Here is a 25693-nt window from a genome sequence, read left to right as displayed (position 1 = left end):
GTTCGTGTTGGTGAATATTAATAATGAGTTTCTGATTTCTGCTTCAATAGAGGTTTTGCGGAACTTGTCCCAAATTTATACATGACTCGAATTCTCTTAGGAACCAAGGCATCAAATCTTGGCCCAGATAGAGTGCTTGTCTTACATTATGCATAATTATAGAACTGAAAACTCATTTTTAGAAAGGTGAAATCCCTTTTTTTTTCCTCCATTTTTATCACCCTGAAAAGTCCTTCTGTGACTTAAAGAGAAGAATATAAACCAAGCTAACAGTCATTTAAGACTTTTCTAAAGTGACTGGACAAACTATAAGGTTTAATAAAGAGAAAGTCAGAATCAACTTAGTTGCCAGTATAAGTTAAATCAAGGTAGTAAACCTTTAATGAAAAAATTGTGCACCATGTTTTTGTTAAAAGTTTTTTTGACATGAGACTGGGAGGAATGACTTATAGTTAGGGACACTGGTTGTTTTTCCAGTTAAAGGCTCACAGTCATCTATAACTCCAGTTTCAGGTGTCCCAGTTCCAGGACACCCTCTTTTGATGGCCACGGGCACTGAGTACACATTATACACAGACATATAGACAGAATACCTATACTTTAAAAGATCTTTTACATTTATTTTGTGGGTGCCTGATGTCAGACAGCTCACTGGTGGTCTCTCTTTCCATTGTATGGGTTCTGAGGATCAAACTCCAGTTGTCAGGCTTGGCCAAAACCGCCCTTACCCTTTAAGCCTTCTCTTCTGTCCCAAAATATTACACAAGTTTTTAATGCTGTTCACTTGCGGAGGTGGCAAACAAAGGTATTTTGCAGCAATATGCCATATACTTTTCTTTCTATTACTTTTAAAGTTTGGATCATCAACTTACAAATTATGAAGTGTGCTGTGTGGTAATCCAATTTTAGTATTTCAGTAGATGAATAATTTATTATGAACACCTGGGTTTGGAGAAAACAATTAGAAATAATTAATTTCTTTAACAATACTTTTGGATAGTGTTAAAATATTTTTAAAGATGTATTTATTTTATGATTGTTTTGTCTATATGTATGTATGTGCCACATGGATGTGCCTGTCCTCACAGACTTCAGCAATCCTCCTGCTTCAGCCTCCCACATATTGGAATCAGAGGCATGAACCACCTTGCCTGGCAAGTTTCATATCATCGAGATCTTTACCACCAGGAGCTGGAGGAACAGTTTAGGGTTAAGTGCACTTGTTGATCTTGGTGAGGACCCAAGTTTGATTCCCAGCACCCACATGTCTGCTCATAGGCATCTGGGACTCCAGTTCCAGAGACTCCAATGCCTTCTTCTGAAGTCTGTGGGGACAGGTGCATCCATGTACTCGACTGAAATTGATGTTTGCTGGGTGTTAAATGTTATTCTATATTCAAGAGATACACTTATGAGCCAGGGAAAAAGCACCTAAGGGAGTTTCGCCAATTTATCTTTCAAATAATTTACTATAGCAAATTATAGTTTCTACAGTCCCTCTAGCTCAGCCCTGGGCCTTGATCAAAGTAAATTCTCAAGTATGTTTGCTAGCAGTGCCTAATATTTAAAAGATGATCTCTGTGTATGATACTTTATCTTTTTTAACTGTCAGAATTTACCCATGAAGGAACTGAGAAAGATTATGCAACTTGCTCAGAGTCATATGACTTAATAGAACCCAAATTTAAATTGAAGTTAGGTGGCCAGGGTCTATGTTCTTAGCATCATTGTATATAAAGTAATGACTTTTCTAAAAAATTAAAGAACAGATTTAGAGTAGATGCCTCCCCCTCTGATGTACTTACCAGAGATAAGAAATATGGTAATATTTAGGAAGTCAGTTGAAAATAGTGTTTACTTTATGGACAGCTTTGAGTGTGGTTGGACAAGAGGGAGCTTAAAATTGGCAGTTCTGTATTGTTTTGTGATAGAGGAATCTTGTTATATACACCTGGCTGCCCTGAAACTCACTATATAGAGTAGGATAGCCTCAAACTTGTGATATAAATTTCATGCATTTGCCACCTCCGTGCTGGGAATTTTTTATTTATTTATTTATTTTGGTTTTTTGAGATAGGGTTTCTCTGTGTATCCTTGGCTGTTCTAGACTCACTTTGTATGTAGACCAGTCTGGCCTCGAACTCACAGTGATCCACCTGCCTCTGCCTCCCGAGTGCTGGGATTAAAGGCGTGCGCCACCATGCCTGGCCCCATGCTGGGATTTGTAAGCCTGAGCCACACTGCTAACTTTAAAGGTGAGATGCTAATCTAAACTGTGATTGTTTCTTGGTGGTCAGTGGTAGAGAGGTTTGAGGTTTTAAATGATTCTCATGTTCTTACATCTTGAGTTCAAAGACATTACTTAGGTTTGTTTGTTTATTTAGTGTACGTGAGTGTTTTGTCTGCATGTGTGTATGTGTACCACCTGTGTGTCTGGTGCCTACAGAGGTCACCACTCACGTGGTAGCTCACAACCACCTGTAACTCTGGTTACAGGTGGTTGTGAGCTACCATGGGGTGCTGGGAATAGAACTGGCATCCTAAGCAAGAGCAGAAGTGCTCTTAACTGAGCCACCCAGCCTTGCTTAGGTTGTTATCAGTGCACTTACCCTGACTACTTAAACTTTCAAGACATTAAGCTTCTTTCTTTGGCCTTGACTTTTCCTGTTCTCTGCCTAGAATGTCCCACCCTACTTTACCTTTATTTCAAGCCTATGCTAAGAGAATCACTCCACATCTTAACTTATATGTCAGCTCCTTAAAGAAACATTTTTCTAAGGTCCTTATTAAAATAACTAATTTGATGCCTTTTACCTCATTTTCTTCTGTTTCATGTACTGTTATTTGATAGGTTATTTTCAGTTTGTGTCAGAATTCCTCACAGAAATGAAAACAGGTGTGCATATTTTTTTCCCGGGAGATTATGCTAGTACTTTACACAATGCCTGGAACAAAATAGGTCAGTTAGACACGATGGGTCACATCTTCCTGTTCTTAGGTGGGAGAGGAAAGAGGTTATTCTCAGCTGTTTAGCAAGTGTAAAGACAGCCTGGCCTCTGTCCCTTGGTGAGTTCGAGGACAGCCAAGGCTACTCAGAGAAACATTGTCCAAACACCAACCAAAAAAAAGTATTGAACAAGCCTAAACTGGCATAGTCTGCTGTATGTGATAAAGTTAAACAAAGACTGTATAACTGTGTATCAGTGTAATGTGTCTTTGGATGTGAACAGTTTCTCAACAGATAAGCTTAGAAGTATTCCACTAAGAAAACTAGAAAATTCATAGATTTATATTTGTTACTTGTGTAGAGAAGTGCCTAGGCCCTTATAATGAAGGCCTCTACCACTGTCAGAACAGAAGGACTGGTATAACTCTGGACTGCTGTCTGCATTGGGTCTGTATTCTCTTGTACTCTTGGTACATAAACATTTGATTAGGAATTTTTTTGGGGGGGTATTTTACTGTCTTAAAAATTTCTCAGCATTTCACTTATTTGTTCTTTTCTTTTTTTGTTTTGTTTTGTTTTTCTCGAAAACCAGGGTTTCTCTGTGTAGCCTTGGCTGTTCCAAACTCACTCTGTAGACCAGGCTGGCCTCGAACTCACAGAGATCCACTTGTCTCTGCCTCCCGAGTGCTGGTATTAAAGGCCTGCGCCACCGCCACCCACGAACAAAGCTTTTTTTTTGTTTTGTTTTTTGAGATAGGGTCTCTCTGTGTTAGCCTTGGCTGTCCTGGACTTGCTTTGTAGTTGAGGCTGGAAAGATTTATTTATTTATTTATTTATTTATTTATTATATATACAGTATTCTGTCTGCATGTATACCTGCGCACCAGATCTCATTATAGATGGCTGTAAGCCACCATGTGGTTGCTGGGAATTGAACTCAGGACCTCTGGATGAACAGTGTTCTTAACTGGTGAGCCATCTCTCTAGCCCTAAAGCTTTTAATAAACATTTATATGGACTTTGTATGGATGTAGTTTTTATGTCATTTGGATAAATAAATTTGTTGGATCATACGGTTAAACTGTCTTTAATTTTTATAAGAAACTGTCAAACTGTCTTCCAAAGTGACTATACTGCTTTGCAGTCTTATCAGCAATGAATGGGGTTTTCTTTTTCTTTTTCTTTTTTTTAAATAATTTATTTAGTTTTATTTTATGTGCATTAGCGTGAAGGTGTCAGATCCCTTTGAACTGGAATTACAGACAGTTGTGAACTGCCATGTGGGTGCTGGGAATTGAACCCGGGTCCTTTGGAAGAGCAGGCAGTGCTCTTAACCTCTGAGCCATCCCTCCAGCCCCATGAATGGGGTTTTCTATTGCTCCACATTCTTGGCTGCGCTTAGTTTTAACAGTTTCTTTCTTTCATGTATTTATTTTTTTAAAATTTTCTAACCATTTTAGTAGGAATATAGTGTTCCTACCTTTAAAATAAAATTGTTTTGTTTTCATGACATGGATGTTTTGAGAGCAATAGTTTTATTATATGTATAATAAATATTTATTATATATATTTCATATATATTAGATATATAATACTTATATAATAGGTATATATATAGCACATAATATAACTATTTGTAACGTAACTATACATGTAATTTAAAAGTTTCATTTAGGGATTTCTTTCTTCTATCTTTCTGTCTCTCTTATCTTTCTGTCCCATCTAATATTGATGAAAAAGGGTTAAAGGGAAACAAGAGTAAACCTTCCGGTATCTGTTCCATGGGATGGATCTCCAGGTGTCTCTGGCTTGTAAGCTGGTCTCTCCTCAAATCCAGGTGCAATCCTGCTCCAAAAGGTGCAGCCTTCTCCTCGAACTCAAAGCAATCCGCCTCCCTCTGCCTCTCAAGTGCTGGGATTAAAGGTGTGGGCCACCACAATCTTTTTTTTTTTTTATGTTCTTGAAATTTTTTTTAATTGAAAAATAAAATCATTCATATTACATCTCAATTGCTACCCCATCCCTTGCTTCCTCCCATTCCTCCCTCCTCCTGCTTTCACCCCATTCCCCTTCTCTATGACTGTGACTGAGGGGGACCTCCTCCCCCTGAGCCACCACGATTTTTTAACAATGCTTTAAGAATACTTTACACTTCCCCAGTGACCTAGAGAGTTGGGTTCCTCCTGGTTTGTCTTCAGCATCACTGGCAATGTTAATTATGTTAAGTAATAAAATTACTGTTTCTCCTTTTTGTTGTTGTTGGTTTTGTTTGTTTGTTTTTTCGAGGCAGGGTTTCTCTGTGTAGCGTTGGCTGTCCTGGACTCGCCTTGTAGACCAGGCTGGCCTTGAACTCACAGCGATCTACCCTCTGCCTCCCGAGTGCTGGCATTAAAGGCATGTGCCACCACCACCTGGCTAAAACAATTTTTTTTATAAGTTTGCTTATTTTATTTTTTAACTTCCTTTTTAAAATTTTGTTTATTATGTATACAACACTCCGTGTACACTCCTGCAGGCCAGGAGAGGACATTATATCACATTATAGATAGTTGTGAGCCACCATGTGGTTGCTGGGAATTGAACTCAGGACCTCTAGAAGAGCAGTCTGTGCTCTTAACTGCTGAGCCATCTCTCCAGCCTCAAGTTTGTTTATTTTTATTTTATTCACTTTACATCTCAATTGTAGCCCCCTCCCTTATCTCCTCCTGTACCCACTCTCCCTCCTTCTTCCCCCCTCCCTTCCCCTAGTCCTTAGAAGGGAGAGCCTTCCTCTTCTACCATCTGACCCCAGCCTATCAAATCTCATCTGGACTGCCTGCATCCTCTTCCCCTGTGGTCTAGCATGGCTGCCCCAACAGGGGGAAGTGATCAACGAGTGGGCAACAGGGTCCATATCTGAGGCAGTCCCTACTCTACATATTAGGGGCTCACACAGAGACTGTGCTGTCTATCAACTATATCTGAGCAGGGGGTCTAGGTCTTCTCCATGCATGGTCCTCCATTGGTTCATTAGTCTCTGTAGGTCCCCCTGGGCCCAGATTTGTTGGCTCCATAGGACTTCCTGTACACCACCCCAAAGTTTGGGTGTGAATCTCAGCATCTGCTTCGACCCCCTGCTGGATGGAGTCTTTCAGAGGACACCTATTGTAGGTTCCTGTCCTGTTTCCTCTCTTTAAGCACTTCTGGTGTCTATTCTTTTGCCCTTCTGAATGAGAATTAAGCATCCTCCCTAGGGCCCTCCTTGTTATTTAGTTTCTTTAGGTCTGTGGATTGTGGTGTGGTTATCTTGTATTATATGGCTAATATCGGCTTATAATTGAGTATATACTAAGTATGTCTTTCTGGGTCTTAGTTACCTTACTCAGTATGATCTTTTCTAGTTCCATCCATTTGCTTGCAAATTTTAAGATTTCTTTGTTTATAATAGCTGAATAGTATTCCGTTTGTAAATGTACTTGTGATTCTTCTGCCTCTGTTTCACTAAGACCTGGGTTTATAAGCCTGTCCCATCAGTCTTTGAATCACCATTTTAGTAATTGTCTGTGGTGTGTCGTGGGGGTGGTGGTGGTGGTGGAGGGTAGAGTGGGTGGCATTCATGGAGATCAGAGAACAAGTTTTGGTAGTCTTCACCTTCCATACCTTGTGTTTTTGAAGCAAGATCTCTTTTTCTACCACATTGCCATAGTATTCCAGGTTAGCTGGTCCAGCCAATGGGCTTCTAGACATTTCTCTTGTCTCTACCTCCCATTTCATTGTAGGAGTACTGAGATTACAGATGAATGCTGCTACATTGAGTTTTGGGTTTTGTTTTGTTTATTTTTTGTGTTTGTTTGTTTGAGACAGGATTTCTTTTTGTAGCCCTGGCTGTTCTGGAATCACTCTGTAGACCAGGCTGGCCTCAGATTCCCAAAGATCCCCCGCTTCTGTCTCCTGACTGCTGGGATTAAAAGTGTACACCACCATGCTCACCCCTAAATTTTTTTTTTAAAGATTTATTTATTATTACGTATACGGTGTTCTGTCTGCATGTACACCTGCAGGCCAGAAGAGGGCATCAGATCTCATTATAGATGGTTGTGAGCCACCATGTGGTTGCTGGGAATTGAACTCAGGACCTTTGGAAGAGCAGGCGGTGCTCTTAATCACTGAGCCATCTCTCCAGCCCCCTAAATGGTGTTTAATACATTTTTATTGTGTGTGTAGGACAGTACAACTTGTAGGAGTCAGTTCTTCCCTTCTACCTTGTGGGTACTAGAAATTGAATTCAAGTTGTCAGGTTTGGCAGCAAGCACTTTTTCTCATTGAGCTATTTTACTGTCCTCCAGATCGTCTTTCTCTTAAAGGTTTTGGTATTTGTAACATGGGGCATATATTTATATTTCTTAAATTTTATTAATAGCTTCTTTTTGTCTTCTAGAGAAGTACACTTTTGAAAATAGAGGTGTTTAGTATGACTTGCTTTATGAAGACATTATCTTAGAATTTTATTTAAGCCATAGAAAAGCCCATCTGAGTATTGAAAAATCAGATTGGAGGCTTGGAGAGTTGGCCTTGAGGTCCTCCTTGAGATGACCTGAGTTCATATTGTATGGCAAGACTTTCCCTGGGTAGACTCATACACATGCCTCAGATAATGAACTCATGACAGACGAAATATTGGTAACACCAAAAGTTCAAATTGGTAAACCAATGAGTTTTAATGGGGCTACTTACACGAATATGAGTGTGGGGGGGTTGTATGTAGGAGCAGAAACAACTCAAAGACAGCTGCATCATCAAAGCCCACACCACCTAGGCGACAGCTCTCAAAAGCTGAGAACCTCAAGTTCTTGATTGGAGAGTATCCTTTTTAAATGACTCAGTTGGTCTAGGCCTCTTCAAGGCAGTTTGGATAGTCTAAAAGTCTTTGCAGCTTGGCTTGTCTGAAAGGTCTCTCAACAAACTTCTTATATAGTCTTTTGTTTGTTTGTTTTTGTTTTTTTGAGACAGTGTTTCTCTGTGTAGCCTTGGCTGTCCTGGACTCAATTTGTAAACCAGGCTGGCCTCCAACTCAGAGAGATCCGCCTGCTTCTGCCTCCCTAGTACTGGGATTAAAGGCGTGTTCCACAGGCTGAAGAGGTGACACAGTGTTTAAGAGCACTGTCTGCTATTCCAGAGATCCTGAGTTCAATTCCCAGCAACCACATGGTGGCTCACAGTCATCTATAAAATGATCTGATGCTCTCTTTTGGCGTGTAGGTGGAACACTGGGTGCATAATAAATACACATGTATACCTGTACACCAGAAGAGGGCACCATATCTCATAGATGGTTGTGAGCCATCATTGGTTGCTAGGAATTGAACTCAGGACCTCTGGAAGAACAGACAGTGCTCTTAACCTCTGAGCCATCTCTCCAGCCCCATAAAAATTTTTTTTAAGGAAAAGAAAAATTGAGCTGGGCATGGTGGCACATGGCTTTAATCCCAGCACTTGGGAGGCAGAGGCAATCGGATCTTTGTGAGTTCAAGGCCAGCCTGGTCTACAAAGAGAGTCCGGGACATCTAAGGCTCTTACACAAAGAAACCCTGTCTTGAAAAAATAAAAGAAAAAGAAAATTCCAACTAATGGATTTAAATGATACATTTTTGGTTTTATCTGACTAGCAGTACTTTTTCTTGATCTATATAAATTGTTGGTAAGAAAAGGTAACTTGATTTGACTTTTGACAAATGCAGTTTGAAAGAGTAGCTTGGCAGCAGTGGTGTCACCAGCACTTGGGAGGTGAATCTCTTAGTTCAAGAACAGCCAAGCCAGGGCTACAGAGAGAAATCCTGTCTTGAAAAACGAACACACAAAGATATTTATGATTTATAATAAATGATCAATCATTGTTTCTTTCTAAGAGCGCGTTCCAGTGGGGCTGTGGTGGTGCACACCTTTAATCCCAGCACTTGGGAGGCCTTGCAGGCAGATCTTTGAGTTCAAGGCCAGTCAGGTCTACATATACATAGTGAGTTCCAGGACAACCAAGGCTATACAGAGAAACCCTGTCTCAGGGAAGGAAAAAAAAAGTGTATTACAAATCATTTACAATTGCATAGAGAACTGGCTTCATTTGTTAGGTATAAAAACAGATACAGGAAGTTAGGACTGGTAATTCACTTACCCTTGAACTTTCAAAATTGTTAGAAGGGACATAAAAAATGGATCATACAGCTACTTTGGAAACAGTTGAGTATTTATTTATAACATTAAATGTACACTTACCATACCATAAAGCATTATGGGTATTTGCCCAAGAGAAATAGAACTGAACATACATAGAAAAATCTGTATGAGAAGGCTGCTAGCAGTTTCTTTTCAAAACATGTAAAGTCCGTGTCTTGATCTGGTAAACAAGAACATAGTATTTATATCTTGCAATCAAGTAATAAAATGGAAGAAATCACTGTTATATGCATCTGCATTGGTGAGCTGTTAATTTTTGACTTAGATGTTCCTGGGTATAGAACCCAGGGAGTCAGACATGATGAGCAAGAGCTCTGCTGATGAGCCACAACCTCAGCCCTTTCTCTTAATATTATAGTAAGTAAAAGAGTGGACTCTTTGTTCTTATTACATTCTTCTTAATTTTTTATTATTTCTTTTTATTCTTATATATTCTTTCTTTTTATTATATTCTTAGTATTAATAGTAAATAAAAGAGGCCGGGTGGTGGTGGCACATGCCTTTAATCCCAGCACTCGGGAGGCAGATTGCTGTGAGTTTGAAGCCAGCCTGGTCTCCAAAGTGAGTCCAGGACAGTCAAGGCTACACAGAGAAACCCTGTCTCTTAAAAAAACCAAAACAAAAAAAAAAAAGTAAATAAAAGAAACTAGACTCAAAACACAACATACTATATGATATTACATAGCACTGTTGGAAAGGCAAAAGTATAGGAACTGATTGGTGGTTGCCTAGAAGTGAGGAAGACATTATCTAAAAAGGTCACAAGAGAGGTTTGGGGCTGTTGGTGCTCTTGTTTGTCGTAATAGATATGTAGCTCAATGTGTTTTTTAGAACCATACTGTACAAAATGAATTTTATTATATATGAATTATATTTCAGTAAGCCTGACTTTAAAATAAAGGTCTTATCTTAGGGAGTAGTCTCTCCTGGCCTTTCTGAGCACCAGTCACAAATGTGATGCCCCATAAACTTATGCAGACATACACACATATGCATAAATAAAAAAAATAGATGCCTTTTTATAAAGCAGATGAGGAAGTCTAATCTACAAACCCTTAAAACTATAACTTCATGGGTATATAATGAAAGAGGGTCTTGATTCTTAATTCAGGACTGTCAATAAATGGACTGTGGAAACATCTTGACTGTTTAGTTTCTCTTCAATTCTCTAAAACCTTCAGATTAAGGCTAATCTGAGTTTACTCTCAGTCTCTGTGCTTGTCCTCTGAATCTAAATTTCACATTAGCGATGTTAATTTATAAATAGTCTTTAGATTAGTTCTTATGTTGATTTCATGATGGCTTTAGTAAAGTGTATTTCTTCATTTAAATTCTGTTGTGGAACTGGCCCGGCGTGCAGGTCTGTATTCCCATCTTAGTCAGGAGACTGAAGCAGGAGGCTCACAAGTTCAAGACCTTCCTCGACTACACAAAGAATTCAGAGGGAACCTGAGTTTAGTGAAACATTGTTTCAAAATATAAAGTAAATTTTAAAGAAAGCAAGGGACAGAGCTCCAACAATAAGAATAGTCTTGCCTAACATGTACAAGTCCCTTTGTTCAATCCGTGCTGCAGAATTAAAATTCAGTGGAGGACTGTCTTTTTTTCATTTTCTATGTTGGAGAGACAAAATTCACTGAAAATTGGTGTGTAATGATAACCTTTTAAGATCTCAAAGCCCATGTATTTACTCCCTGAGATATTTTTTATTTTAATTGTGTTCATTGAGGGTGGGGTGCACATGCCATGGTATTGTGTGGGGATCAGAAAACTTGTAGAGTTCTCTCCTTCTATCTCTGTGGATTCCAGAGATTGAACTCAGGTTGCTGTGCTTGTTCAGTAAATACCCTTACTTGATGAGCAATTGTTCCAGTTTACTCCTTGAGATATTAATGCAGTGTCCCTACAAATTTATAAAAAACTTTTAAATTAGATAATTGTATACCCCAGTTGTATTTGTATGCAGTATTCCTTTGTTTACATAGACTTGTGAATTCTTGTCAAATTTTTGAAAGGCCATCTTTTATTCACAAAAAAGGGAAGTTATTTTATTTTATTGCCTCCAAGTACCTTCCTTGGATCTGATACTACTAGGAGCCTTCCCTTTACTGTGAAGGAAGTCTGTGAAAAGGCAAAGGGAAGCACTGAAAGTTGCTGGAATTTCTGTGTCTTTGTGTTGCAGTTTGAAGAATTGCTAATTCTAAGAGAGGTTAATGGAAAAAGCAGCTTCCATGATGGCATCTGGATATTTAACTATTGTCTGTAGTAGTTTTTTTGTTTTTGTTTTTTACACCCTTTGAAGATTGTGATACTGGAAATTTAGTCATCTCCTTTATTTCTGTGACATCACCTGTATTACTACCAAACCAGAGATCCACTTCCAAGCTGTTCTATCATTTAATTCCTGCTTTGGAAAACTCCTGAGCTGGAGCCAGCACCCTGGGCCTGCAGACCTCTAGATGAAGGTCGCCGCGGTCCCTTTAAGCGTTCACTGTGCGTGGCGATGGGCATTGAGGGTGGGGTGGGCACTCTGACAGTGGTGCTTCTGTCCCCGCCCCCAGAGGAGGCGGTTCCCAGCAGCTGACTTGCCAATGTCGCTGCCTCCCGCCAGCTACCTGGTATTCCTGCTGATCCTGCGCGGACATTAGGGCCGACCTCTCCCTGCTAGGGTAGCGTAAGTGTCAGACTGCGGAAAGGGGAGAAGCAATCCCCTGCTGATCCGGAGGTCTTGGTGGACAGTACAGGCTACTTAACCGGCCTTTCAGAGTATAAGTCCGGGAAGGAGTGAAAACAATGCCCTCTGCAGTGTGCTAATGCCGGGGCATCAGCTCTATCTCTGGGTGGTGAAAGCTGCCTTAGGGTGTTTGTTTGGATGTGTTGTTTGAGTGGTGCCCATGACCTGCCTTTCCCTAGACTAGTTCCTGCTTGGGGTGAAGAGATGATTGATTTTTACCAGAGTTTAACCTGGTGGGCAGGCTGGGGTTGCAGCTGAATCTAGTAATGCTCTGGGCCTTGGGTGCTTAGCTTGGGATTTAGAGACCTGGCTAGCCTCCCGCTAGCTTTAGGTTTTCAGTCACCTTGGTAGTGTTAAACAGTAACTTCCAAAGTTGACCTAATTCACAGCGGGTTTAGCTTTCTATCTCCCCAGAGGCCTGTGTTGGTATCCAGTACCCTTTTTGGAGACATTGACAGTGATCACCTATTAGAGTTCAGCTAACCTTCTTTCCTGCTGATAAAATAGCACAATGTAAATGATACAGCTCTTTACTGTCTCAGTTTCTGAGGGAATATGTGGGAGGTCATGATCTCAGAATAAGAAAAGCAACCATGGCTGAAGTTTGGTGAGATAACTTGCTAGAAAAGCAGTTCAAATTTCTACCCCATAATGCAGAATACACAAGCAATGAGTAACTCCTGTTTTTGTTAATAGAGATATCTGGAGGCAGTGAAGGTGTTTGTTAGAAGGAAAGTGTTATCATTTTGCTTCCTTTACATAGAGATGAGATTCTTTTTGGCCTTGTACAATAATAATCTTTATTCTATGACAGTTATATAATTTTATCCTTTTTTCAGTCCGTGTGCCCTTCGTAGATGTGTTTTGAGTAAAGATCTCTAAATACATGTTCATTATTTTTTATAGTTATTGTCTTTTTTTCAAATTAGTGTAATTGCATGTCAATGATCATTTAAAAGGTTAAAAATTTTAGAACATTTATTTATTTGGGGTTGTAAACATGAGCATGTCACAGTCTGAATGTGAATGCCAGAGGACAACTTGCAGGAGTTGGCTTGCTCCTTGCTTCCTGTGGATCATCTTTCTGGTCTGGTTTATTATGATTTTGGTGTTTTGTTTTTGTTTGGTTTTTTGAGACAGGGTCTGTGTTAGCCTTGGCTGTCCTGGCCTCACTCTGTAGACCAGGCTGGCCTCAAACTCACAGTGATCCACCTGCCTCTGTCTCCCGAGTACTGGGATTAAAGGCAAGCGTCACTACGTGTGAGAAAGATTAAGCTTTGTCACAGGTGGAAGCAGTCTTGGTGGGCTTTACCCTTGGGGCACCCCATAAATACCTTGTGACAGACTGAGTAGAGCCATCCTGGGCCTGGAATTCAGGAAACAGACCTAGGAACCCCACCTGGGCTTTTTTTTTTTTTAATTGACCCTCAACGAGAGAAGGAGACCGCCCTTCCCACGTGACTCAGGCAGATGGGGAGGAGAGAACAACAGGTTCAGACAGAGCTTGAGCAAGTGTGGAGCAGCAAAGGGGACCAGAGAGACACCTAAGGACCCGTCTCATGGAACAGATACGGGAAGGTTCACTCTTTTGTCCCTTTAACCTTTTTTCCTTCTTGTGTAAGCTAGTTGGGTTGTATAATAAAGTTTAATTGTTAAGAAACAGAGCCAACAATCACGCCCGGCCATATGATTTGATTTTGGTTTTGTATTGTTTGTTTTGTTTTGTTTTTGAGATTGGTGATATTGTTATGCTACCCAGGCTGCCTCTCAAACATTTGGAATCAAGTCATCCTCTTGTCTTAACCTTTCAAGTAGCTGGAACTACTGGCATAAAGGTTAGGGGTTGTGCTTTGAGTAAGCAAAATCTTCCCTCAAGTTTCTCAGATTCATACTATGATTCTGCAGTAGTATTTTCTTAGCTAGAGTGAGAGTTCAGGTATGGTAATCAAATTCAGAGCTCTTGTGATAGTGAAGAGCTTTATGGGTCAAGAGCTTGGGAATTTGCCATAGAAGAGTTGAACTGCCAATGATTCTCTCCAAGTAAAACCAAACCATTTACTAGCTCTCTTTTTATTGTAGACTGTCAAAACATAGAAATTTAAAATAAAAGAATACCACTTATGAGCATTTGGGTAGTTGGGGAAGAGTAGTGGATGTACTGTAAAGTAGGAGACAAGTTCTAAGCCCAGCTCTAACATTATTTATCACATGATCTCTCTGTGCTCTTTTTCTTTCTTTCTTTCTTTCTTTTTTAAATTTATGTCCATTGGTGTGAGGGTGTCAGATCTTGGAGTTACAGACAGTTATGAGCTGCCATGTGGATGCTGGGAATTTAACCCGGGTCCTTGGAAGAGCAGGCAGTGTTCTTAACCACTGAGCCATCTCTCCAGCCCCCTGTGCCTCATTTTTTAGGTGGTTGAAGAATAAGAATACTAGGTTGCTAGGGGCTGCATTTTATGGTACGATTTTATGCTCAGACATGTAGTTAATAGCAAATGTGTTATTTAAACATTAAGCTGCAAAATGAGAAAATTTGAAATTTATTCTAAGTTCTGCCTTTATGTATTATCTTAAACTTTTCTTTTTTTTTTTTTTTTTCGGGTACAGTGTTTTTCTGTGTAGCCTTGGCTGCCCTGGACTTGCTTTGTAGACCAGGCTGGCCTCCTCCAACTCATAGAGATCTGCCTACTTCTGCCTCCCCAAGTGCAGAGTACTGGGATTACAGGCATGCACCACCATGCCTTAACCTCAGGTCTAAAAATAAGCAATCATGTCTAAACTTTAATTGGCAAAAGCATAGATCATGTCATTCATATTTGAGGTCTTTGGAGACCATTAGATACATTGGTATTAAAATGAGTAATTCTTTGGTAGAACAAAATTCTTTTCAATGACCTCTTTGCCTTTGCCTCAGTTACAGGCTGGGGTAAAATCTCCTAGGATCACTGGACAACTTGAAATTTCTGAATATTTTAACAGGGACCAGACTATATGAATCACAGCAAGTATCATTTATCTTTCAGAGGTTTTATTTGTTAGCATTAAAACAAAACATTAAACTGTTACTTAATATAAAAAAATTTGGGTTTTTTGTTTGTTTATAAAATCCAGAGCCCTCTGTTCACACTGCTGTTACATTTCTAGCCACTTAAATACAGTGCCTCCCACCTGTCCCCACTTTACAGATCATTTCTGTAGACTAAACCCAGATTCATTCTTCTAGCTTTCTCTTCTACTTCCCAAAGAGAACTCAGAACTTATGTTTTTCTCAGTGGTACTGCTTTTCACCCTACCTCTTAGAATGGTGCCTCCTTTTCCACATTAGAATTTCCCCCCAGTACTCACCTCATTGCTGATTTTCTGTAATATAACTCCCTTTAGTATCCCTGCCCACTCTTTTTATCCCTATTGATAAGACCTCCAGTTCTGAGTCCTGGAGGAATACTTTCAAAGCTCTACTTTTCTCATGTATGTTGGTACAGTGTATAATCCCACCACTTTGGAGGTATAGAGGCAGGAGGATCAGGAATTGAAAACCAGACTGAACTTCATGTTTCAAATGGAAAACAAACAACTACCTCCCCCCAAACAAAATCTACTTTTCTCTGTTTTCCAGTTTCCTCTCTCAGATGTCTTTAAGAGTTGATTTTTATTATTAATCATTTATCTGAATCATTACCTCCATGCTCTGACTTTAATCTCTCTGATCTTACATTCAGCCATCTCTGTAAACATGCTTGACACCTTCTTGTCATAAAAGACTTTGCCTTTAATGTTTCTTAAATATAAAGTTACTCCTTTTTCCACCTGTCCCTTGCTCTTTGGAGACAGAATCTTTTGTGTAGTCCATGCTGGCCTCAAACTTACAAGCCTCTTTCTGCCTCAGTTGGAATCACAGGTGTTTACCAGCATTCCTTGTTAATACTCACTTTTTAAAAAGTTTATCTATCACTCATCATTGCTATGAGGTTGTCACTGACAGTCTCTCTCACTCTGAACTCCTGTAAGCTGTATTTGCCCCTTATGGTACTTTCTCCATATGGTCTATTTTATATTATAGTTATTTGTTTATATATCTTACTTGTGCTATTCTAAACCTCTGAGGACATCATGGTTTATCTCCTGAGGACTTTTGTTAGTAAATTTGGTTAGGTTTTATATAACTGTCAGCACAATTTAAGGACATTCCCATTACTTCCAAAAGAGGCCAAAGGATATAACTCAGTAGTAGAGTGCTTGCCTGCTATGCTCAAGGCCTGGGGTTCAATTCCCCAGTACCACCAAAAAACAAACAAACAAAAAAACAAAAACCAAAACAAAACAACTTTGGGAATTTCTATTATCTTCAAAAGAAACTCTTAAACCCTTTCCCCCAATGCTTTTGAACATTCAAGTCTTACACATTTACTAATCTTATTTTTAAAAAAAACAACACTGTATAGACATTTTTTAAACATGGAATCATGCCATATAGAATCCTTTGACTTAGCATAATGTTGTAGGTTGTCCATGCTATAAGTTTATACATATTTTATTTCTTTATATTCCTAATAGTTCACTGTATTAGTTCACCACATTTTAGTTAATCCATTTATCAGTTGATACACATTTAGTTTTTTTCTTCTTTCTGGTTATTACTGTTTATTTTAATTTGTGCTATATATTGGAAAGTATTTTATTTCTGTAAGGAGAAATTATTCAGGTCTTTAACTTGTGACCGTTTGTGAAACTGTGAGGTTTTGTTCTACATGTGTTCCATATTAAACAGATTGTGTTTCTTCATTACTTCCAGAATAAATTCTGGACCAGGGAGTATGGTCTTTCTTTATGATAATTGTTAGTTAAGACAAAGAATGCCTTTCCAATAGTTACTTTAATGACAAATACATAACAGAATTAGGTGTGGTGGCATACACCTTTAATCCCAGTAAATTGGGAAACTGAGTCAGAAAAATTTTGAATTTGGAGGTTTGCTTGAGCTGTCTAGGGAGACTACCTAAAAGGGGGAGAAGGACTGGTTTCACTTCTTTACTTGGCCGATGCATCAATAAAAGTTAACAAAAGTAAAATGGCCATAAAACTATTAAGGGGTCTGTGTATCTTGTGTAGTATATTTTATTTTTTAGATGTTCAGTTTGATTTATTGGATATATCATTTTAAAATATCACAAGCAAATTAAAAAAACTAAAGTCATTTTGAGTGTTTGAATTCTATAAAATTGTAAATTAAAGTCAAAATTAAGAGTGAAATAAATGCTTTCAAATTGGGAGTAACATGATAACTAGTTGTATTTTTGAGCACTTGAATCCTTGCTAGATTCTGTATCTAGTCTCAAAGAGTTTTATGTAAATTAACTCATATAATACACACAATAATGGTAGAGTATTATTCCTGCTTTCTTACATATGTTGTCAACTCAGCATATTACCTAAGGAACATATCCCTGGCCTTTCTCCAAGTCTGTAGTACAGGGTATCAATAACTTGTTTAAACAATTTAGATTCCAAGATAAAATAGAAAGTCATAAAAATTTTCTCAAAAACGAAACCTGAAATTTGATGACTTACTACTTTTAGGATGAGTACAGGTTTTTTTTTTTCTTTCTTTTTTTTTCTAGTATTTATTGGTTGGGTGTGTGCTAGGCAGGCACTGTGTATGGTGAACTGTAGAGCTTTTTTATTTTTATTGTTTGTTGGGACTGGAGGGTTGTTCTTTTTGTTTGTTAAAATAGGGTCTTGTAACCTCAATTTACAATTTTCCTGCTTCAACCTCCTGAGTACCACCCAGGCTCTTCCTGTTCTATTTATTAAATGCTATTTTAATCTAAAACTCTATCCTTGGACTTCTCACTGTGTACTCTATCTCAGTGATGTCATCTACTCTCTTGGTTTTAGTTACATATGTCTATTGATGCTCCAGGCTTGAGTCTCCAACTGCTGCCTACATGAGTACTTGTCTGACGTCTTGTTGTACTTGTAATTATTGCACATCTTAACTCAGCTTGTCTAAAATCCCTCTCCCATGAACTCACTAAAACAATATTTGGGCACATGACTTTTCTTAGGTCCAGGCTACCATCATCTTTCATTTAAACTCTTCATGGCTTTCTGGCTGCTTATCTTCTCTTTTTTACTGTTTTTCAAGTCATTCTGTGCATTCATTTACATTTATATTATATGGTCTTTGATTATTTTTTGTTTGTTTTTGAGATGGGTTCATGTATCCTAGGCTGTCCTAAACTTGAGTTGAGGATGACCTTAATACTCTGATCTTTCTGTCTCCACGTTCTGAATTGAGGGTGTACCACCTGAGATTGTGCAGAGCGGAGATTGATCCTAAGATTTTGTGTGTACAGTGCAAACTTTGTACCAAGTCACATCTCCAGCCTCTCTTTGAAAAATACAAGTTTGACTGGTGCTGGAGCTCAGTGAAGCACTGACCTAAAATGCATGAAGTCCTGAGTTTAATCCTGAGCATTGCAGTCAGTTAATCAATAAAATTGAAAAAACAAGCCACTGGATGAGAAAAAGAAGCATACAATTTTGATAGCAAATGTAATTTTACTAACAATCCTTCAAAGTCTCCTTTTACAGTTGAACTGATGTCTTGATTGTTTAACTTTTGCTTAGAAGTCGATTCAAGGTCTGATTTACTTCACAGCCTTACTCTATTTTTACTTTCCTTGTTGAATTTACACTTAAACCTGATTAAATAAACCTACTACAGTAAAATAAGTTAGAATTTATGCTACATAAGTTTCTAAATGTTTATTTCCACATCTGTTTATCTCTGAAAGTACAGTTTGTAGACAATCACATGACTCTGAACTATACTTGTTTTCAGGGCTGAGAAGAGAACACAGGGTTCACACAGGCTAGATAAGCACTGGGGTAGTGAGCTATGCCCCAGCCTTTGGATCACAGTTTGACTAGCATTTATACACTCACAAACAAAATGGTGACTGAAATAGCAACTCATAGAAAACTATACTTTATTCAGATGACCAAAGTCAGATTTTGTTACATAGAAAGTGATTGGGCCAGAGTGTAGTGGTGCATGCCTTTTAATACCAGCACTTGGGAAACAGAGGCAGGAGGATCTTTATCAGTTTGAGGCCAGCCTGTTCTACCTGGAAGTTTCAGGCCAGTCAAAGCTACATGATTTATTAGACTGTCCCTCAAAAGAAGAAAGTTTTGATTAAGACATAGACTTAAGCTGGGTGTGGCAGTTCATGCCTTTAATCTAAGCACTCTATATAGTGAATTCCAGGACAGCCACAGTTATGTAGAAAGATCCTCTCAAACAAATAAAAAGACAGATTTGAACATTATTTAAGGAAATTCTTTTGCAGACAAAAAGAGAGGTGGAAAAAAATATAGAGATGCAGTAATGCCAGTATTATTCTGATTTGTTGATTGGATGGTAGGTTAACAACATATCAGAGTTTTTGTTTGTTTGCTTGCTTTTTTCAGGGTCTTGACATAGAGCTGAGACTAGCCTTAGCCTGTAACTTACTACTTGTTATGTGGCCCAAGTTGGCCTCAAACTGGCATGTCTTGTCTCAGATTCCCAAGCACTGGCATTACAGAAGTATACTACCCTTCCTAGATAACATACCAGGTTTTTGTTGTTGTTGTTTCTAGATATCAATTTACCTATGTGTATTTGTAAATCAGAAAACGTATACCTGCCCAGTTATGGTACATTAAAGCTTTTATGATTTTAAAAGGTCTCTGTGGGTTATTAAATCAACTGGGGAACTTAAATTTTTTTGAGGAGAAATTCACATAATAAAATTACATAAAATTTTTAATTTTGATTACTGTATATGTATATGCATGCACATGCTTTTGAACACTTAAGGATAACTTCCAGAAGTCAGTTGTATCCTTGCACCATGGGTTGTAGGTACCAAACTTAGATCATCAGATGTATTCTTTTACCTACTGAGCCATCTCACTAGCCCAAAATTAACCATTTTTAAATGAACAATTCAGTGACATTTAATACAGTTCAGTGGTACAACTGCTACTTCTGTCTAATTTCAAAGCATTTCCATTACTCCAAAGTGCCCATTAAGCATTCACTCAGTAAGCATTTACTCTCCATTTTCCCATCCTTACAATCCCTCGCAGTTAATACCTGGATGCTTTTGGATTTACCTAATCTAGATAGCGTGTGTAAGAGAAACTTATAATAAGGGGGCATTTTTTACCTTGTGAGACAAAGTCTCACAAATCTAACCCAGGTTGCCCTGAAATTCACCATATAGCCCAGTCTGGCTTTATATTCTTGGCAATCCTGCCACAGCTTTCTACGTTAGCCTCTTGGAGAGTTAGAATTAATAAACACGATCCATAACATCAGTCTTGGTTTGTATTCTTTCATTTACATAATGTTTCAGAGATTCATGTTATATCTATCATCTATCAGTATTATTTTCCCTTTTGTGGCAGTAATGTTTATATTGGCTTTTGTTTTGTTTTTCGAGACAGGGTTTCTCTGTGTAGCCTTGGCTGTCCTGGACTCACTTTGTAGACCAGGCTGGCCTCGAACTCACAGCGATCCGCCTGCCTGCCTCCCGAGTGCTGGGATTAAAGGCGTGAGCCACCACCCCCCGGCTATATTGGCATTTTTATCATCCATTGATAGACATGGGTTCTTTCACCCCACCCCCCATGTGAATAGTAATTTTTGCGAACATGCGAGTGTAAGTACTTACTTGAGCACTTACTTTCTGGGTTTTTTTTTTTTTTTTTTTTGATATGTACTTAGTTGAATTATAGAGACAAATAATTATTCTGTGCTTAGGATTTTTATGATTCACCAAACTTAGATCAAGACCATCTTGCACTCACCTAGGGAACGTGAATATGTAGGTTCTTCCCTATAGAATTTGAAAAGTACTACATAGTTCCATTCATTTTCAGTTGCTATTCAGTTTGTGTGCATTGGTATAAAAGTGTCAGATCTGTTGGAATTGGAGTTACAGTTGTAAGGTACTGTGTGAATGCTAGGAATTGAACCTGGGTCCTTTGGAAGAGCAGACAGTGGTCTTAACCACTGAGCCATCTCTCTAGCCCCCTTGTTTGTTTATATTTTTGAGACAGGGTTTCTCTGTATATAGACTTGGTTGTCCAAGAGCTCACTTTGTAAACCAGGCTGGCCTCAAACTCATGGAGATTTACTTGCCTCTGCCTCTCGAGTGCTGGGATTAAAGGGATGCACCTACCACGCCTGGCTGCATCAATTTTTTTTTGGAGGGGGGGTGGTTTGAGACAGGGTCTCTTTGTGTATGTAGCCTTGGCTGTCCTGGACTCACTTTATAGACCAGGCTGGCCTCGAATTCACAGTGATCCGCCTGCCTCTGCCTCACAAGTGCTGGGATTAAAGGCGTGCACCACCACACCAGGCTTCATCGATATATTTTAAAAAAATATACCACTATTTATTTATTTATTGTCCTATTGATAAATGACTTTGACCATGGCAACTTTCCTGTGAACATTATTGTGTAGATCTTACTGAGTTAGCATAATTTTAGGAAATCTGTCTTTCAGTCTATCAATCTTAGAGATGGGGGAGAGGGAGAGGCAAAATTGATGGGTTTTAGAGTATCTGCATCTTCAACAAAGGTAAAAGCCACATGGTTTACCAAACTAGTATGCTAGTTCACTATTGCTGAATTTGAATGTCTATAAATTCTCTATTAAGGTTTGACTTTTGCTCTAAAACACTGCTGTTATTTCTCAAGCTTTGGAAGATTTGATTCTCCCAAATGAAGGTTTGGGAGAAAAGTCTTAAGAATAACTCTACCTATATTAGTAAAATATTGTGATTTAATCTTTGTTTTTAAGCATTTTCCCTCCTGGGATGTTTCCTTCTGTTTGATGGGAAGGAGTAAAGTGTAAAGAAAAAGACTTTGTGGTCTCACTGTATATACCAGTTTTGTTGTTTTTGACAGGTTATCTAAGCTTTGTTAACCTAGTATATAAAGGGGAAAGAAAGGTTTGTTTTTTCACCTTCACATAGTTTATATAAACTCAGGAGAATTAATTTACTTTAAGCACAGTAAGATTGCTAATTGCAGTACTTTTCACAGGGTAGAGTGCTATGTGGGTGTTGTGTCATAGTCTTAAAAATATGAAAATATTTGCAATTGCAAAAAAGGCCTTACCTGGCACATACCTATAATGTCAGTACTTGAGAAGTGGACACAGAAGGATAAGGATTTTAAGATTAACCTTAGCTACATAGTGAGTTCAAGGCCAACCTAGGCCAGAAACAAAGCACAGAAGATTAAAAGAGGAGCATCTGTGTCTTTTTTTGTGATTTATATACTATGCTCATTTTAATTACTAACTGGAAGTAAATTTTCATTTTAATACTTTTTCTTTATCTATTTCCTATAGTTAATGGTAAAGTTTCTTCAGTAACATTATTTCCATAATCAGTAAGATTGTTTTTCCAAAACAAACAAACAAAACCCCAGGGCTGGGGAGATGGCTAAGAGGTTAAGAATACTGTCTGTTCTTCCAAAGGTCCTGAGTTCAATTCCCAACCACATGGTGTGGCCCACAACCATCTATACTGAAATCTGGTGCCCTCTTCTGGTGTGCAGGCATACATGCAGGCAAAACTGCATACATAATAAATAAGTAAATCTTAAAAAACAAACAAAGATTAAGTCTTTCCTAATGAAAAACATAAAGTTGTTAAAGATGCGCTGACTAGCTGGGCGGTGGTGGCGCACACCTTTAATCCCAGCACTCAGGAGGCACAGGCAGGTAGATTCCTATGAGTTCAAGGCCAGCCTGGTCTACAATGCAAGTCCAGGACAGCCAAGGCTACACAGAGAAAACCTGTCTCGAACCCCCTCCCCCAAATGCACTGACTATAAACTGCACAAAAAATTTTGCTTAAATATGAGGCAGGAGAGATGTTTCCGTAATATTGCTCTTCCAGAGGACTGATTTCAACTCCCAGCACCCCTGTCAGGCAGTTCACAACTGCCTGTAACTCTAGCTCTGCGGAATCTGACCTGATCTCCACAAGGGACCCCGCCCCCCCCCCCACACACACATAATAAAAAAATATATTTTAACAGTGGTTTAAGCTAGAGATAATGGTTCACACTTTTAATCTCAGCAGTTGTGAGGTGGAAAAGAAGTGAATCTCTGTGAGTTCTAAGCCAGACTGTCTACGTAACAAGCTCTGTGCCAGCCAAGGCTACATAGCCAAACTGTCTGAAAAACAACAGCAAAAAATACACAGAATATTTACAAAGGAACAAATCATTTATGGTTTTTTTTTTTAAACATTTTACTAGTTTATATAAACAACCCTACCCCTCAGGAGGCTGAGCCATGAGACCTTGTCTCAGAATAATTAAAACCAGTAGATAGAATAGAATCTGGGTGTGGTAGTTAAAGAATAGACGAGAGGGGGATTGCTGTAAGTTGGAGGCCAGCCATGTCTACAAAGTGAGTCCAGGACAGCCAGGACTACACAAAGTAACCCTGTCAGGGGAGGAGGGAACAGGGAAGAATAGATGACATCTGTAACAATTTCTGTGTGGTTCTCATCTATGAGAAAATCCATTGTCCTGGGTTGGGACAGAGAAGGGGACCTCTGTAGACAAGCACATTCCTCTGTTTGCTAATGTAGGCTCCCGCGGGGCCTGGAGAGGTGACTTAAGTGGTTAAAAACACTAGCTGCTCTTTCAGAGATCCTGAGTTCAATTCCCAGCAACCAATGGTGGCTCTCAACCACCTATAATGGCATTTGATCCTCTCTTCTGGGATGCAGGCATACATGCAGACAGAGCATTAAAAAATACATAAATAATTTTAAATTATTTATTTTTATTTTATGCCCATTGGTATTTTGCCTGCATTTGTGAGAGAATTAGATCCCCTGGAACTGAAGTTTTAGACAGTTGTGAGCTGCCATGTTGGGAATTCAACCCTAGTCCTCTCGAAGAGCAGCCAGTGCTCTTAACCCCTGAGCCATCTCTCCATCCTATAAAAAAAAAAAGAAAAAAGAAAGAAAAAAGCTGGGTGTGGTGGTATATGCCTTTAATCCCAGCACCTGGGAAGCAGAGGCACGTAAATCTCTGGGAGTTTGAGGCCAAGGCTGTTACACAGGAAAAAAAGAAAAATTTTTACATTTTTGAGAAGAGTGTCTATGTAACCTAGGCTACCCTCAAAATTACTAAATGTAGGTGAGACTGATCTTGAACTATTGATCCTTTTGCCTCCATGTCTCATATTTTCTGATTAAGAAAATGTTCTTAGTTAGCCAATTGTGGCACACACCTTTATTTCTAGCACACAGGAGGCAGAGGCAGGCGAATCTTTGTAAATTTGAGGATAGCCATAACCTAGTAAGATCCTGTCTTGAAAAACCTAAAGAAAAAAAGAAAAATGTTCTATTAATGGAATTAAGTAGTAGGCATTTGATCCAAGAATGGACTTTTTAATTCTTATTTATACATGTGTGATGAAATAACCTAAGAAAAGTCTTTTTTTTTTTTTCCTTTTCCGTAAGAAACTACTTGGTTACTAGTGTTAATGAGTATCTATTATCTGCTTTTATTTGGCTAGAAACTACTTTTAACTCCAGGAAAAAACTAGAAGCACAATGGGAGATGACAGTGAGTGGTTGAAACTACCAGTTGATCAGAAATGTGAACACAAGGTAAGACTCCTAGAACTTAAATGTTATATCATTAACTTGTTGATTACCTTACTAAGTAGAATGTAAAAACATGGGCAATTTTAAAAAACACTGAGGTCTTGCTAAGAACATATTATTATTATTTAATTAACTTTTCTGTTGTTTTTGGCTTTGGGTTTTTTGTTTTGTTTTGGTTTGGTTTGGTTTTTGGCTTTTTGAGATAGGGTTTCTCTGCCTTGGCTGTCCTGGACTTGCTTTGTAGAACAGGCTGGCCTCTAACTCAAGGCAATCAACCTGCCTCTGCCTCCCAAAGTTCTGCGTATTGAATCCAAGGTTTTGTGTGTGCTAGGCAAGCACTCTACAAACTTAGCTACATTCCCAACTCTTTCTTTTTTCTTTATAAGAGTAGGAATAATGCTTAGCATGCTTATATAATCCCAGCATTTGAAAAGTAGTGGCAAATGCTAGGTGTGATAGCTCATACCTTTAATTTCAGCAGAGGCAGATAAGTCTCTGTGAGTCCCAGGCTAGCCTGGTTTATATAATAGAATTCATGCCAGCCAGAGTTAAATGATAAGACCCTGCCTCAAGAAAAATAAAGAATGAGAGAAAGAAAGAAAGAAAGAAAGAAAGAAAGGTGGTGGCAAGAAGGTTGTGAGTTTAAGGCTAGCCTTGGCTGTGTAGAGAGACCTTGTCTAAAAGTTTAATAGAATGAATGAGAAAGAAATGGATATACGATGTTACCTCTTGCCATAAAGTCTTAGAATAGAATCCACTTTCCTTTTGTAGCATAATCTCATAATTCCAGAATTTGGGAGGGTTGAGGCAAGAGGATTAAGGAGTTTGAGGCCAAATTCAGCTACATAGCAAGTTTGTGGCTGTGTGAGATTACCAACCCTCAAATTATAGGGGCAAGGGTATTGTTTCCATGAAATTGTTTTTCCTTTGCTAATTTATTGTCTCTTCTCCTTTGTAGAACTGAATAGTGTTAATTTTAAGCTTATTTGAATGGTTGTGTGTTACTTTTTAAGGGACTCCAACACATGAGAGAGAGCTAAAGGAGAATTTATTTTCAAAGGAATCAGTTCGTGGATATCATAGCAGTAGAAACATTCAGTAGAAG

The 25693-nt window shown here is 38.7% G+C and overlaps 1 protein-coding gene and 1 long non-coding RNA gene across 6 annotated transcripts in view; one reads left to right on the top strand and one right to left on the bottom strand.

The window, feature by feature from the left end:
• The window catches only part of CKAP5 (cytoskeleton associated protein 5), a 95494-nt gene that overhangs the window by 1021 nt on the left and 68780 nt on the right, over positions 1–25693 (top strand). For 2 of the 5 annotated variants that reach the window (XM_084776675.1, XM_084776678.1), the window contains exon 2: positions 24498–24591. In XM_084776675.1, the coding sequence (XP_084632801.1) occupies positions 24535–24591 (57 nt within the window). In that variant the 5' untranslated portion in view covers positions 24498–24534. Of the gene's footprint in view, positions 1–3898; positions 3918–11782; positions 11832–24497; positions 24592–25693 lie in introns of those variants that run through there. The other 3 variants (XM_084776676.1, XM_084776677.1, XM_084776679.1) reach the window with 3 other exon arrangements.
• On the bottom strand, positions 1288–11665 carry LOC311594740. Its single transcript, XR_014778202.1, has 2 exons — positions 8968–11665; positions 1288–3527 (listed from the first exon to the last, which is right to left on the bottom strand). It is a non-coding gene; the product is annotated as an uncharacterized lncRNA (long non-coding RNA).

The sequence above is a fragment of the Acomys minous genome, assembly GCF_964271855.1.
Source record: "Acomys minous genome assembly, chromosome: 3".
In the NCBI taxonomy this organism is placed as follows: domain Eukaryota; kingdom Metazoa; phylum Chordata; class Mammalia; order Rodentia; family Muridae; genus Acomys; species Acomys minous.
This window is presented reverse-complemented; position numbering and strand designations above follow the sequence as displayed.